Source organism: Odocoileus virginianus, chromosome 14 (assembly GCF_023699985.2).
Source record: "Odocoileus virginianus isolate 20LAN1187 ecotype Illinois chromosome 14, Ovbor_1.2, whole genome shotgun sequence".
NCBI classification, from domain to species: Eukaryota; Metazoa; Chordata; class Mammalia; order Artiodactyla; family Cervidae; genus Odocoileus; species Odocoileus virginianus.
Genome location: NC_069687.1, coordinates 12250212 through 12266789, shown reverse-complemented (window position 1 = coordinate 12266789; position 16578 = coordinate 12250212). Strand labels below are relative to the sequence as shown.

The 16578-nt window shown below is 49.8% G+C and overlaps 1 protein-coding gene across 3 annotated transcripts in view; it reads right to left on the bottom strand.

Moving 5' to 3' along the window:
- Positions 1 to 8952, bottom strand: part of TRIO (trio Rho guanine nucleotide exchange factor) — a 355050-nt gene extending 346098 nt beyond the window's left edge. Inside the window, exon 1 of one of the 3 annotated variants that reach the window (XM_070476498.1) lies at positions 8382 to 8952. In XM_070476498.1, coding sequence (XP_070332599.1) covers positions 8382 to 8553 — 172 coding nt within the window. In that variant the 5' untranslated portion in view covers positions 8554 to 8952. The remainder of the gene's footprint in view (positions 1 to 8381) is intronic. The other 2 variants (XM_070476500.1, XM_070476499.1) reach the window with 2 other exon arrangements.
- Positions 8953 to 16578: the final 7626 nt, after the last annotated feature.

Genomic DNA, 16578 nt, shown 5'->3' with positions numbered 1-16578 from the left:
GAGTTAATTACATGTAGCAAAGCCCATGAACTGAGGGTGAATGATCTCACACAGTTATTTATGCAGGAACAAGGCCCCCTCCTCCAAGTGAAACTCACTCCTAGAAATTCCCTCAACACCAGCAATGTCAAGGCACAGCGGGCCACTCTGCCTGTGCTACTCTTTTTCTCTCTGGAGAGCAGCGAAACTCAGCGGAGTGCGAAAATTTCAAGCAGGAAAAATGGTGACTGTTTCCATCTAAAGATAGTTTTTTTAAGTCAGCAGACTTGTCAAATGGATTCTCAAGTTATGCTTCTTATAGAATCTAAGAAAACAATCTTTATTTCCCCATAACTATCTTCAACCTTTCCCCAGACTAACCCTAGGCGTTATAGAAGTTTGGTCCCACCCAGGTCCATCTGACTACTGTTCAGTCACTCAGGCCTGTCCAGCTCTTTGCAACCCCATGGACTGCAGCACACCAGGCTTCTCTGTCCTCTACTGTTTCCCAGAGTTTGCTCAAATTCACGCTCATTCAGTTGGTAAAGCCATTCAACCATCTCATCCTCTGTTGCCCCCTTCTCCTTCTGGCTTCAATCTTTCCCAGCATCAGGGTCTTTTCCAATGAGTCAGCTCTTTGCATCAGGAGGTCAAAGTACTGGAGCTTCAGCTTCAGCATCAATCCTTCCAATGAATATGCAGGGTACATTTCCTTTAGGACTGACTGGTTTGATCTCCTTGCAGGTTCAAGGGACTCTCGAGTCTTCTCCAGAACCACAACTCAAAAGCATCAATTCTTCAGAGCTCAGCCTTCTTTATGGTCCAACTCCCACATCCATACATGACTACTAGAAAAACCACAGCTTTCACTAGATGGACCTTTGTCAGCAAAGTGATGTCTTTGCTTTTGAATACGCTGTCTAGGTCTGTCATAGCTTTCCTTCACAAAGAGCAAATGTCTTTTCATTTTAAGGCTAAAGTCACCATTCACAGTGATTTTGGAGCCCAAGAAAATAAAATCTGTCACTGCTCCCACTTTTTCCCCTTCTATTAATATTTACCATTTAGTGATGGAACCGGATGCCATGATCTTAGTTTTCTGAAGGTTGAGTTTTAAGCCAGCTTCTTCATTCTCCTCTTTCGCTTTCATCAAATGGTTCTTTAGCTCCTCTTCGCCTTCTGCCATTAGGATGGTATCATCTGCATATCTGAGGTTGTTGATATTTCTCCTGGCAATCTTGATTCCAGCTTGTGATCCATCCAGCCCAGTATTTCACATAATGTACTCTACATAGAAGTTAAGTAAGCAGGGTGACAATATACAGCCTTGACGTACTCCTTTCCCAATTTGGAACCAGTCAGTTATTCCATGTCCTTTTCTAACTGTTGCTTCTTGATCTGAATATGAGTTTCTCATGAGACAGGTAAGGTGGTCTGGTATTTCCATCTCTTTCAGAATTGTCCACAGTTTGTTGTGACCCACAGAGTCAAAGGCTGGCATAGTCAATGAAGCAGAAGCAGAGGTTTTTCTGGAATTCTCTTGCTTTTTCTATGATTCAATGAATGTTGGCAATTTGATCTCTGATCCCTCTGCCTTTTCTAAACCCAACTTGTACTATCTTTAAAATCAACATAAAATTCTTCCCAAAATAACTCAGTTTCATTCAAGTTTACCTTTGAGAAATTACTTCTATTAAATTTGGCTTCTGTTGGTGTCTCATGGTTTGTATTTGCATTTCCTTGAATGTGTGTGGCCATTCTGTAGTTGCATTGTCTATTTCCCTTTCGGACTGCCTTTCTCACTGATTTGAGGAAGCCCTTTTCCAATCCTGCACATATAATTCTTCATCTGAATTGTAATAAATGCTTTTGCCCAATTTGTAGCTAGTCTTAATGTTACGTTTTAAACTGACACGCAGTACAAATGGATTCCTTTTCCTGTGTTCAGGTCTATGAAGTTTAATGTGCAGAATCACCACCACAGCCAGGATGCAAAACGCTCTCATCATCCTTCAAAACATCCCCCGCACTGCCCCTCTAGAGGCACCCTTTTCCCCCCTCTAACTCCTGGTAACCAACCAATCACTTCTCTGTCCCTCCAGTTCTATTTCTTTGAAAAGTCATACAAGTGGACTCCCATGTAGCCTTTGGAGGCAGGCTTCCTTCACGCAGCATCAGCTGAATGGATGTACCACAGTTCACCTGTTCACATCTGCTCTTTTAAATGCCACCAAGAGCAGCAGACAGTGAAGGAAGGGCCTTAGCCCTTCCCAGCAGCCCGTCAGGAACAGGGCAGTATAGCAAGTACCTGGAAGGTAAAGAGGAGAAGGCCATGCAGTGGGCAGGACCTTGCAGAAACCCCTCCTAAAGAGAACCTGAGTGCAATTCATCACTGTCCACAACAGGCCTATGGGCTGTAAGAAGCCTGACAGACTCAGGTGGACACCACTAACCCAAAGTACCCTAGACCAAGAAACTATTCTGTTTGCTCACTAAGGTTTTCATTCCAGCTTCCTGTCAGGGCAACTGCTAAACTGTACTAACTTACGACAGAGCCCAAACAGCATGCTCCTTCCAAACTACAAGATCTGCTGTATAGACTGCTCCACAGTCCTCCCAGCGAAGAGCAGCCATGTGGCTGATCAAAGAAGTCAGTAGTCTACAATGCAAGTGTGTGTGCTGTGCTTAGTCACTCAGTCGTGTCTGACTCTTTGAGACCCCATGGGCTGTAGTCTGCCGGGTTCCTCTGTCCATGGGATTCTCCAGGCAAGAGTACTGGCGTGGGTTGCCATTTCCTTCTCCAGGTGATCTTCCCGACCCAGGGATCGAAAATGGGTCTCCCGTGTTGCAGGCAGATTCTTTACTGCCTGACCCACCAGGGAAGCCCGCAATGCAAATATATTCATGACCTAAGTGCAGTTTCATGTTGCCAGAGCACATCTGGCATTAGACCAAACACTCCAGGAGGTCGCACCGTTTCTCCCCATCAAGCCCCTAGGCCTTAATTAAGCCTGGGAAGCCCACACACCCTCCTGTCAAACTGGGCCCAGACATATAACCTTTCCCAGAGGGCAGGGGGTGCAGAACTTGGGTTTACAGGGGCTTCCTTATGGGGAGAGAGAACCAAAAAGGAGGAAATGAAGGTAACCAAGCAAACGGAGGCTTCCATTAGCAAGTGAGAAAGTGAAGATAGGACTGAGACACTGGCCAACCGGTATAACAGGAGAGCGGGAACCCCCATGAACAATAATATCACTCGCTTGGAAACTCCAGCCAGGGTGTCTCCTCACTGGGAGACCCCGGGGCTGGGCCGGGTACTGTGACAGCAAGCAGAAGCCACAGTCCGGGAGGCAGGGCCTCCGCGGTGGACACAGGAGCCCAGGGGCGGCGGGGAGCAAGGAAGGGGAAGGAGGCAGCACACCAGCGCCCTGCTGAGAGGGGCCTTGTCCCGACCCCCACACTCTTTCTCCATTTTTGCTCCTCTGCCCTCAGTGCAGAAACAGCAACAGGAATACCTTAAATGGCCCCAGCCGAACGACAGTAATAATAATAATAACAACAATAATAAATACACCCGCCCACACTCAAGGGGCTCTGAGAAGATTCCCAAGCGGGCTCGTCCCCTTGCCCAGGGCTGACTGGACGGCTCAGCGGCGGAATCTGGAGAGGAACAAGAAAGAACTCCGTCCCGGCGCCATCGAACTCCTCGTAATCTTTCTGCGCCCCTGGGCCAACCCTGTTCCCTGCCCAGCCCCCCTCCCCAAGCGGCCTTTGCGGGGCTGAGGATCAGGGGAAAAGATACAAAAGCCAGCATCTCGGTCCTCGGACGCGCACAGCCGCCCCCGGGGCGTTCGCCCAGGCACTCAGGCCGAACGCTCGCGAGAGGAAGAACCGAGCCGCGGCGGAGGCGCCGCCCCCTTTCCCGGGAACGCGGCGGGGTTCTCGCCCACAGCCATTCTTCCCCGCGCACCGAGGGGGCTCCTGTTCTGCCAGCGGCACCACTAAAAATCCGTCGAGACAATGCACTTAAGAAAATAAAAAACCAATTCATTAGAGAACCGAGGAGGAATGAAGGGGGTTGTTAAGGCAGCTTTTTATAGTACAACACAATTCATCCCTATCAACGTAAGTGACTTGACTAGGCAGACAAAGTGTGGCTATTGATTAAGAATTGGACTTTTCTCTGGAATGCCGCCAAGGATATGAGATAAAATTTTATTTCCTCAGTGGAAGAGTCAAGAAAATAAACTTAAATATCAGATACGGCTGATTTAGATTATGACCGCTCCAAACACATCTTTCACTCAGAAACAGATCCCACATTTATCACAACATTTAAAAGACCTGCGCTAATCACATATTTTTAATACACACTTGAACAGATTTAAGCCACATGCCACAGCTTGAACAGAACCACTGGCTTCATTTAAATTTTAGTTAATCATTTAAATGGTTTAAATGACTTCATCTAAATCTTCATTTGAATCATGGATGGTTAAACTGCAAAGGAAAGAATACAATTGTCTATGTCAATAAGTCAGTTTACAAGGTCTTAATGGAAAGTTTCCTTCAATGATTTTTTTTTTTAACTGTCCTCTGATTTCCTGAAAATCACTTATAGGATACTTCCAGCTCCCTCTCTACTCTCCTCTGAAACTGAACCTCACTGTGCCACTGAAAAGGGGGAAACCAACATTCACTATCAAGTTATGTTTTCTTCTGCTTTCCTTTTCAAAATATTGAGGGTAACAAGGACTGACTTCTTAATACAATAATTATTACTGGTGCTCACAAAGACCAAAACTGCCAGGCTTCTAAATATACACAGAAGCAGCAGGGCAAGCTCAAAGGCCAGCGATTTAAGTGGTGTTAGAAGCAGAAATCTGAAGACAAATTCTCTCAATATTCCATGAGGAAATCATTATATCAACATAGAAGGACATGCACCCTGCTCTCTCCTTAAGTAACTGACTCAAGTGTCTTCACATATTCCACTGGAAAGAGAAGGGCTGCAGCCACGGGTCCAGAAGTAAGATTTAGTAAGGAAAGGAACCTAGTGCAGTGAGCTGACAACCTTTCAGAATAATCACACACCCTTATGCTCTGCACGTTCATATAATGCCAACCTGAAACATAACAGGCAGGTTAAAAATAAGACATTTATGTAAGTACCCCCACCAGACACACACACACACTCTTGCAAGGTTAAATAGAGAGCTCTGAAAGAATGATTTATTGTCATAAGAACAGGGCCCCAAAATAGATTGGCAATAAAAGTGATTGGTCCCAGTGGGATTGAGAACTAATGTAAGCAAAGTCCTGGCCATGACAGGCAACTGGGGAAAGAGCACCAGAGTGAGGGAAATGCTTCCCGGCCCTGACCCCAACTCTACCAGAGTTCTCTTCTGAGCAAGTCACTCAACCTCCCTGGAAGCCTGATTCCTCTTCTGTAAACTTAAAAAAAAAATTTTTAATGGACTAGCTCATGTTTGTGATGCCTTTTGACAAGAAAACTAAAGAATGACCACTAGGTGCTAGGAGCTCAGAGGGAACCACAGAGTCCAAGGAGGTTAACAGCCCTAGAGCCACCCGCTGTCCCAAGACCCTCTCCAAGCGCAGGAGTCCTGCCCACAGTTCCCAGCTCCCAACCCCGGCAGGTGGCAGTGCCCTGCTTGAGTGTATCCAAGTAATCATGGCCTTGCATTCTATTCCTGAACGGCTCTAATTATGTAAAAGTTCTAATAAGCTAAATTCTCCTTCTTTCATCCAATCAGTCACCAGTTGTCACTCAGTAACCACAAGGATGAAACTAAATCCTTGCAGTATGGACAAGAAACAAAAAGGAGGCAAGAAAATAAGGTGGCCAAGCCAACAGTTCCAGGGCCAAGAAATGACAGGCAACCAGTAGAAGTACCTTGTCTAAATCAGGCTGGCAATCTTAAGCACCTGGCTCACAACACCGTGGAAAAACCACCACACTCTGATCTGTCCACCCCAATCAGTTAAGAACCTATTTTCTGGGTTTCTACATCTTAGGAAAAAATATCCGATTTTACCTCTCTGTTCAACCATCCACATTCAATCAAAACTGCCCAGCAGGGCCATCCCCCTCCAAACTCCCACTTCTGCCATTCCACCAGGTGAGGTCCCCATCCAGGGTTCCCCTACTTCATCTCTCTACCGTTTGCCCCTTCCCACCCCCACCCATCAATCCAACTGAATGGTCCCTCTCCTCTATCCTCCCTCTGCTGGCTATCGCTGCCCCAGATGCTGGAGCCAAGATCTAGGTCAGGAATTCAGGGTTGCCCTAAGGAGGGAAAAGCACATTCAAAAGATGTTCTAGGCTACCCCTGGGATGGGACCACACAATGGCCGCCTACTTATAATCTGCTCTGGTTCCTGATTCCAAGTCAAACAGGGAAAGCGGCAGTATGCCCAATCAATTTTGCAGTGAGGAAGAAAAGAACAAACTCGTGAGCAGCATGGACTGGTTCTACCCCAAAGCCAACATGAACAGGAGCAAACACAAGACCAGACCCCTGGGCACCGAGAGGTAAACCCTGGGGGGAGCCACAGTAACTGAGAGCAAGTACTCTGGGAGCATCCAGTCCAACTTGATGTCTTCTGAGGCTCTTCTGAGCAGAAGTGATTTCTCTACTGTGCATAATAAAGATGTAAGGAAGTCTAGCCTCATAAGCACCAAAAACTCCCTCTCCAGGGCACACACGCCTTTCTAAGAGAAAGGCGCTGGATTCTGCACAGAATCTATTATTCTGTGACAGGTGGTGGAGAGAGAGAGTGAAGACAGGCTAGACTTAGCTTCAGGGCATGAAGGGAAGACGTCCCAGGTCTATTACGTGGTAAGATGGGGCTGCTCTACCGGGCGAGCTGCACACAAAAAAAGGCTTTCATTTGAAGGAGTTTGTGTTTTCCTAAACCTTTGGTTTCTTCGGGGACCTCACAGGGAGAGAGAGCACTGGGGAGTGTATTAACCCCAAGCTGACAGCACAGAGTCAGCGAGTGTCACTCCCAGCCACCACCAATCTGTTAAAACGACTCAAAACGAACCCCGCCTGGCAAGGATCAAGAAAACGAGGGAAGACAGTACTACTAAACCAGGGGTCTTCCCGGCAAGGCTAACTTCTGCCTCCGACCATCGCGCACCCTCTGCAAATTGCTCCCTGCGGCCCGGATTACCCAACTGATCTCACCGGATCTGGGGACTGGATTTTGAAAGGGGCCACGAAGAAACGTGAGCCTCCGGACTCCGGTGGGCGTCCCGTCGCAGGCCGCTCCCCCGACGTCCTCCCGGGAGCCGCCACCAGCAAGCACCCCGCGCGCGCCCCGCGCCCTCCCGCCCGCCCCCGGCCCCGGCCTGGCCCGCCCTCCTCGGCTCTCCAGCGCCGAGTCTGCATCCTCCCTACCCCGCTCCTGGTCCGCTGGGCACCACTCTTGCGGGGCCGCGAGGCCGCCCGGACGCGCGAACAAACCGGACTGGGCGCGGGGACGCAGGGGCGCGGGCGGGACGAAGCGCCGCCGCCGGGGTCCCCAGGACGCCCTGTCACGCCTCCCGCGCCAGCTCCCCGCGGGCGGGTCGCAAAGCTCGCCTCTCCCTTGACCACCGCCCCCCCTTCGCCCGAGAGACACCCGGCCACCCCGGCACTGCCTCCCGGGCAAGGCCCAGCGCGTGCCGGCCCCGCGCCTCCACCCCTGGGGCTAACACGTCCCCAGGGTGTCCCTCCCGGGCCACCCCCGGAGACAATGGCTCACCCATCGCCCGGCCGGCCGCGCTCCATTTCAGCCATCACTGCCCTCCTCCCCTCCCCGGGCGGCGAGTGCCCCGGCAGCCCCGTTTCTCAGAAGTGTAGATCGAGGCCGGGGAGGTGACAGGCGAGAGAAGAAACCCGGCTGCTTATGGAGCCGAGGAGGGACCACGGACAAATCGGCCACAGAGACGAGCCCAGATGAGAGACCGCTTTCCCGGGGCCTGGCCCCGCCGCCCCAGTCCGCTCGGCCTCGGGGAGCGGGGGGGCCTCCGCCCTCGCCGTCCCTGCCGCCGCAGCCTCCTCGGCCCTCCCGCGAAGGAGACAAAGAGCCGGCGCCCCAACCGGTGGAGCGGTAGCCGCCGGGGCGGGCGACGGGAAGATTTCACCCGGAAAACCAGTGGCGGGGGCGAAGGGAAGGGCGAGCCGGCGGCACCCGGGCCGATCCGCGGCGCTCGGGGCGGCGCGGGCAGCCGGACCCGCGGGTGTTGGGGTGCAGGGCAGCGGCCTGGGCTGGCGCGCTCCGGGCCCGACGGGCGGGCGGGCGAGCAAGCACCGGGCGCGCCGGGGCCCGCGGACCGCGCCTCCGCGGCGGGGGCCGGTGGCGAAGCGCGCGGGCAGCGGCGCGGGTGCACTCACCGGATCGGAAGAAGGCCGCGATGTCGGCCAGGTCCTTGGCCGCCTCCTCGGCCCCCTCGCCGGCGCCGCCCCCGCAGCCCGAGCTCGCCGCGCTGGCCGCAGCGGCGGGGCCGGAGGACGCGGCGGGGGCGGCGGCAGCACCGCCGCCGCCGCTGCTACTGCTGCCGCTCATGGCTGCGGCGGCGCCCGCGGCCGCGCCCGGCTCGGGCCCCGCGCCCCTAGCGCCGCGCGCCGCCCGCTCCGCGCCGGGCCTGGCGGCGCCGAGCGCTCTGCTGCCCGCGCCCGGCGCGTGGACGCAGAGCCCCGGGGCGGCGGCGGCGGCGGGCGGCGGCGGCGGCTCGGCCCGAGGAGCGCGCCCACATAGACGAGGACTCCGCCCGGGAGCCGCGAGCCGGCCGCGGGGCGGGAGCGCGGAGCCACGGCCTCGGCGGCGCCGGCCGGAGCGCGGGCAGCCACGCGCGCCGCGGCGCCGGACACGCAGTCGCGAGGGCGGCAGGGGGTGGGGGGTGGCCCGGGGGGCCGGCGGGAGCTCCGCGATCACGGGCGCCGGCGGCCGCCGCGAGCCTCCATCTTGATTTCAGATGGGGAAAGGAAGGAGGGGGGAGGGGGGAAATCACGGCGGAGGGAACCCGGGTGAAAGGAAAAGGGAGAGCAGGGAAAGGAGGGGGGGGGGGGGGGGGGAAAGAGGGGCTTCGGGAATTTCCGGTGAATATCGTCTGGGGCCGGAGCGTGGGCTCGGCGGGTGGGCGGGGCGTGTGGTAGGCGGGGCCTGGAGGGAGGGGCGGGGCCACGCAGGAGGGCCGGCGGGCGGCGGCGGGAGTGTTTCAGCGTTGTTCCTTCTCGCGGGCGGCGGCGAAAAGGAGGGAACGCTCTGAGGCAGCGAGGGCGCGCACCTTTCCAGGCCCGGCATGGCGCCGCCCGTTGGACTCTCGCTCCAGCAGCGCCGCACCACCCTCCAATCGCTGGAGCTGTTGATGACTGATCTCGCCGCGGGGCGGGCTGACTCCGGCTCAGGGCCCAGTGTGCGCGTAGACGGGGCTCCACAATCCTTGTTCAATGGGAAGAGATCGTGAAAACGGGTCGTGTGTTGTACGCCAGCCCCAGAGGGAATAATGGAGCAGGCCTCTGAACTCCTGGGGGCCATCTGTCTCCTTGTCTGCCACAGGAGCTTCGGGGCTCACAGCTCCTCCGCCCCTGCTCTACCAGAATGTAGAGAAGAGGGAAGGTGATGGTGGCTGAGAAGACCAAAGGAAGTGAGGGGTAGGTGACATCCAGCTTTAAGGAAGATCCGTGTCACACCCGCATTTGACAAAATTTTCAGTACAAACACCTATGTACGTGGCTACAAGTGAAGGGAGCAGAAGGTATTGGTATCCAGTGCGCCGGAAACAAGAAGAGATAGATAAGATTGATTAAAAAAAAAAAAAAACTGGTGAAATACTAATGAAACCAGTATGCATGAACACTGGAAACGAGCAATTAAGAAAATGAATAGTGAATGATGAATACCAGGTTTTTCACTGTGAGGAAGGCTAAAATGATCCCTGTGGTACGGGATTAGAGTTGAAGACATCAGTATGAACTCCTGTTTAGCTTAATATAGATGCAGGTGGGTAAGAAAAGATTTGCAGATATGTGTGTATATATACACAGGCTCTTACACGTATGTACATTTCCTTGCTCTGTCAACTGAATGAATTTAGGCATAACACTCCTGTAGCAAGTCACACATCAGGCACTCAGATCTTTTATTAACACCGTTCTTCAGAAAAAGGAACCCGGGTTCCTCAGGGGGATTGGCTGACTCTGGGACTAGAACAGGAAACATACAAAAGAACCTAGAGCATCTTGTGCCAGATAAGGAAGTGCTAAGGAAAATTTTAATTAATCAACATCCAGAACAATGATGAGTGTCTCTCAAAGGGACACAGAAGCCCATTGAAAGAGCTCCCAGTGATCAAAGCTGTAACAATTTGAACAGCAAAATAAAGCAATGTCCTATTATACCCAAAGTATAAAATAAATATCCATGAGTGCATACCAATATAATGCAATGATTAAATGAGTAAATAATTAAGAGAGAAGAGACAAATGTCCCTCGCAGAAGAATTCAAAATTAATACTTAGATACTCTGCCCTCAATGAGATGGAATAGTCCTTAACTGTGGTCTGCACTTTCAACTTCCAGAAGAGTAACTTTATAATGAAGAAAACTGACAAATATTACTTCACAAGATTACCAGCAGTGATAAATCATGTGGATGGTATATACCCTTGATATGATGTAATGAAAATGCCACTTTAGCCCTATTGTCTTCCTCCCATAAACACAGTCTAATGATGAGAAAAATAACAGACAAATCCCAGTTAAGGGCCATTCTACAAATGACCTGACCAATACTTCCCCAAACTGTTAAGGTCAACAAAAGTAAGGAAAGTCTGAAAACTGTCACAGCCAAGAAGAGCCCAAGCAAACATGATAACTGAATGTAATGTAGTATTCTTAAGGATCCTAGAACCAAGAAAGCACATTAGGTAAAAACTAAGAAAATATGAATAACATATGGACTTTAGTTAATAATAATGTACCAGTACTGATTCATTAGTTGTGAGTAATATGGGAAAATTTTATGTGAGCTATAAGGGAACTCTTTACTATCTTCACAGCTTGTCTTGTTATTTTAGAATCTAAATCTATTCAAAATAGAAGCTTATTTTTTAAAAAAATTTTAATTGTATGTAGAATATCAAAAAGAAAAAAAATTCAGTTGGTCCAAATTTCACAGGCTATCAGCTCAGGTATGCTGACAATATTTCTTTTTCTTATTTTTCAGTTGGGTAATTTCTGTCTCTACCTCCCATTTCTCCTCATGGCTTAAACCTAGTTCGGAGAAAATAATCTCCAGGAACTGTCTTTGCCAATTGAGTACATTCCCTTTCCTGCCTTCTCCCTAAGGTTGAAGCCAAACTCCCAGAGGCATTGGTGATATCACAACATGAGGTGGGGATGGGGAGATTGCACCTGGTCCTTGGTCTTCAACCTAGACAGCATATTAAAAAGCAGAAACATTATTTGCCAACAAAGGTCTGTCTAGTCAAAACTATGGTTTTTCCAGTATTCATGTATGGATGTGAGAGTTGGACTATAAAGAAAGCTGAGCGCCAAAGAATTGATGCTTTTAAATTGTGGTGCTAGAGAACTCTTGAGAACAAGGAGATCAAACCAATCAATCCTAAAGGAAATCAGTCCTGAATATTCATTGGAAGGACTGATGCTGAGGCTGAAACTCCAATCCTTTAGCCACCTGATGAGAAGAACTGACTCATTGGAAAGACCCTGATGCTGGGAAAGATTGAAGGCAGGAGAAGGGGAAGACAGAGGATAAGATGGTTGGATGGCATCACTGACTTGATGGACATGAGTTTGTGTAAGCTCCAGGAGTTGGTGATGGACAGGGAAGTCTGGTGTGCTGCAGTCCATGGGGTCACAGAGAGTCGGACACGACTGAGCGACTGAACTGAATTTGGTCATCATGAGCTCGTTCTGGCACTGAGGCTCATGTGTGTCCTGTGTGCGTCCACCTCCTTGATGATCCTACTCCGACTGAAGGCATTGCCATGACTTTGCTGCTTTCTGCTGTTCTATCCTGCTCACCAACCACTGGGGTCCCTGGTGGTCTGCTGGCAGTCAGCACCCCTCCCGAGCTACTCCCCAAGCACTCAAGAAGACATTCAGCTGTTCCCTGGGATGCTCAGTCCCACCCCACAAAATGAGGCCCTGTGCTCTCTGCTCCCGGACCACCAAAGCCTACCTGGGCACAAGCTTCCTCTTTCAGAGACTCACATGGGGGTCTAAAGTGATCCATTTCCTCTCCCCCCACATTTCAGAATTGTAATTTCCTCTGCAGGAAGTAAGCTTCATTCCAGGCTCATCATACTTCCTTCCAAATCTTTTATTTCGGCATAACCTTTGTGTTCCCAGGAAATGCTGTTTTTAATTTAGAAAACCCCATTCCCTTCCGTTCTTCCCACCGCCGTAGGTTCCAGAAGTTTCTCTTGAAATTCAGAAGCCAGTGCTAATGTCTTTCTTTCACTCTGAAGTCCTCCCCTACCACCCTGCCTGTGGTTAGTGAATATAGATGCCCCCCTCTGCCGCCTAAATGTTGAAGAAAGGTCATGAATTTGAAAACATCAAAACTGCTGGGGGACAGGGAGCAAGACTGGATGTCAAGCAGCCACAGAAAGATGGTGGTCCTTGAAAAGTGTCAGTTGGAAGAGGCTAATTCCTGAAAGATTAAACCAATCAGTCCTAAAGGAAATCAGTCCTGAATATTCATTGGAAGGACTGATGCTGAAGCTGAAGCTACAATTCTTTGGTCACCTGATGCAGAGAGCCCACTCATTAGAAAAGACCCTGATGCTGGGAAGGATTGAAGGCAAGAGAAGGGGATGACAGGGGACAAGATGGTTGGATGGCATCACCAACTCAATGGACATGAGTTTGAGCAAGCTCCGGAAGATGGTAAAAGACAGGGAACCTGGTATGCTGCAGTCCATGGGGTCGCAAAGAGTCGGACACAACTGAGTAACCGAACAACAACAACTCCTGCTGGAAGTTTCTGGGTGGAACAAGTTCTGGATGTTGGGAGTTGGCTTGAAAGGGACTGTGGACTGCATGGTAATAACTGCTAAGGGTGTTGGGATAGGGGTGGGATGACGGGTGTGTTTGGACGAAAAGAGCTCTCTAGTGTTGAGATCCAGATATTGATCAGTCCTTCAATCTCAGGTAGAGTCATTTCCAAGAAAGCTCAACAGGAGATTCGTGTCTGAGTGTGGGATGTGCAGGAAGGCTCACCCAGATTGCAATATGAGAAAGAGGCTGCACATGGGGTTTTTTTCCCTTCTACCATCTGAGCGTGTGTAGGGGGATCTAAACAGGGTTTCATGACAGCTGCTGTTGATCCTACCCCACTTTCAAAATTCAGCTCGAATTTCATCCCAGTTGAAGCTGCTGCATCAACTCGAAGTGACCTCTCCCTCCTCTGTATTCTGGAACATCAGTCATTCTGGCATTTGATTGTAAACTCCATTATATTATTTGCAGCCTTTGTGTTTAATGTCTTGCCTACCAGGTGAGGAGATCCCTTGCAATCAGTTCAGAAGTGTCAACCGGTCTCGTGTGTGCCCGGATCTATACCAGTCATGAAACCATGAGGCAAAAGAAATAGAGAAAGCCAGTTGGGGGGGACAGTTGTGTAGTCAGCATCCTTGCTCTCCTTCTATCAGAGCCCATGCCTGGTTAATACACTCCATTTCTCAGCTCTGAGAGCCATGTGACAGAGAGCTGGCTGATGAGTGGAAAGAACTGAGTAGGGCTCACAAGAAAGAGTTCAGACATATCTAGTGCATGCATTTGGCCCTTTGCCCTTTGTCCTCCTTGGAGCACAGACAAAACGCTGGAGCTGAAGAGGCCATTGTGTGACTGTGAGAAAGTAAACATGAGAACAGAAGCACGTGGTACAGATGCCCAAGTGAGCTGCCCACCTCCAGGCTTCTCATTGCACAGAAACACACAAGAAAATTGTGATACCAGAGAAAACTCTTGAGAAAGCAACTCTGAATATTCATTGGAAGGACTGATGTTGAAGTCAAAGCTCTAATATTTTGGCCACCTGATAAAAAAAAAGTGGACTGATTGGAAAAGACCCAGATGCTGGGAAAGATTGAGGGAAGGAGGAGAAGGGGGTGACTGAGGATGAGATTGTTGGATGGCATCATTGACACAATGGACATGAATCTGAGAAAACTCCAGGAGATAGTGAAGGACAGAAAAGTCTGGTGTGTTGCAGTTCATGGGGTCGCAAAGAGTCAGACATGACTTAGCAACTGAACAACAGCAACAAAGTAAATGTCTAGGTGATAACTTGAGACATGGGGCTTGACCTCTGGCCAGAGTTGGAACTCCAAATTTAAGCTAAAGAGGATTAACATACCTGGAGTTTTAGACGTGATTAATCTGCTAAGGAGATGAGGGTAGAAAGTGAGTAGGGCATAGGGCTATGGGCTGAGATTTTTATGCCATACAGTGGGTAGCACTGGGGGGGTTAACTTGAAGTGTCCGGAGAGTCCCCAGCTGGTCCTGGGGCAGATTAAAGAGCAGGTAAAGGAAGAAAAGCAGACCCGCAGAGGCCAGGGCATCTAATTCAGTGGTAAACGAAGCCACCTGCAATTCAGGAGACGTGTGTTTGATTCCTGGCTCAGGAAGATCCCCTAGCGAAGGAAATGGCAACCCACTCCAGGATTCTTGCCTGGGAAATCCCAAGGACAGAGGAGCTGACAGTCCATGGAGTCAGAAAAGAGTCAGACACAACTGAGAGACTAAACAATACCATTCTAAGTTGGCTCACAAATCACTACAAATGGACCCTTGGATTTCTTGGATTTCTCCTCTTTTATTTGGGGGTGACCTTCACTGAGCCAGAGCCCTACTTGTTGTTCTCTGAACCCAAGGTCACAGGCCTGAGACCCCAGGAATGGCTGACTGGCCTTGAGGGTGGATTTGTAAGTCTTTTGACCTCCCTCGTGCTGATATTCTATTAGTCACTGAGATAGCTCTGAACATACAAATTAAGCAAAGACACTCAGGGCGGGATGGAAGCGGGAGTTAAGTGGAATAAGCCTGGGAAAGGAACAAGGGATGGAATTTGAGAGTATCTGAGGTGGACAGGGGGCAAAAAAAATACATTTTGTATGTGTGTGTGTGTGTGTGTGTATGTACAAGCATACATGTGTGCATACATGCTTATGCCTGTTTGCACTTGGGATGTGGGGTGATGAAGATCTGATGGCAGGGAAACCCAGTAATACAGAAAGAAAAGACAAAGATAGATTTGAATTTGAAATGAATGCAGATTTGGAAGTTGCAAGTTTTTATTTTTACTGGTATGTTGATGAGGAGTGTGTATAGGAAAAGTGACAATATCTAAAATCTGCTGCCTTGCCTGTCAAATTGATCACTGTTTCAGCTCATTGCTTATATTATCTGCCGACTTGCTGACTCTGCCCAGTAATGCAAAGAATTCCAAATTGAGCCCTCCAGCCCCAAATAGGCAGAATTTGAAATTCTACCAGGTGGGACATTCGTTCATTCTGCTCCTGGCCAACTTCTGGTCTTCCAAGATTTCTCTAATAGATAAATACCCCCTGGGAGTGCTAACACCTTAAACCTTTATCACTTAATGCCTTATAGAGAGGATTAGTGGATTAGCCCAGCGTTGGCAGGAGTAATGAGAGGGATAAAAGAAGGAAAAGGGCAATGGAAGGCCCTAATAAAAAAGACACCCACAAAAAAACAAACAAACCCATCTACTTTGCTTTTGCCTAGAGCTGGTCTTACTGCCTCTAAGTATAGACTCTGAAAAATTTCAGGCTCTGATTCCTGTACAGAGTGGGTGAAGATTTTTATATTCTGGGTCATTGATTGCTCACCGAAAGCCACATGGGCAAAGGCCCTTAGGCAGTCCATTGTGTTTGGCTATATGAAGAAGCTAGAGGGGACCGTAGCGGTTGGGTGTGGGGGAAAACAGGAGACCCAGTCTGTGGAGCAGAGCGACCTCATCACATAAATCCTCACAGGATCTTTGTAAGGACCCTGCTTTACAGTCAGAATAGCACAGGTGTGGCTTATTGTTGAGAAGATTCTAAGTGATTAAGGTCGAAAGCTGGAGATTGTGTGGGCTCACCAGAATATTAGAAAATAAAACAGAAGTTTGTAAAAAGCTTTGTAAAGGATGGTCATGGAGAGAGTTGCTAGAAACCAGAAGGTTTTATTGTTTGTAGGTTTTTTGAGGATGACCATTCTGACTGGTGTGAGGGGATACCTCATTGTAGTTTTGATTTGCATTTCTCTAGTAATGAATGCTTCCCTGGTGACCTAGATGGCCAAGCTTCTGCCTATTGCATTGCACAGGAGACCCGGGTCCAATCCCTGGGTTGGGAAGATTCCCCTGGAGAAGAAAATGGCAACCCACTCCAGTATTCTTACCTGGAAAATCCCATGGACAGAGAAGCCAAACGGGCTACAGTCCATGTGGTTGCAAAGAGTCAGACACAACTGAGCAACTAACATACTTCCTAATTAATGATGTTGAGCTTCTTTTCATGTGCCCGTTGGCCACCTGTAAGTCTTCTTTGGAGA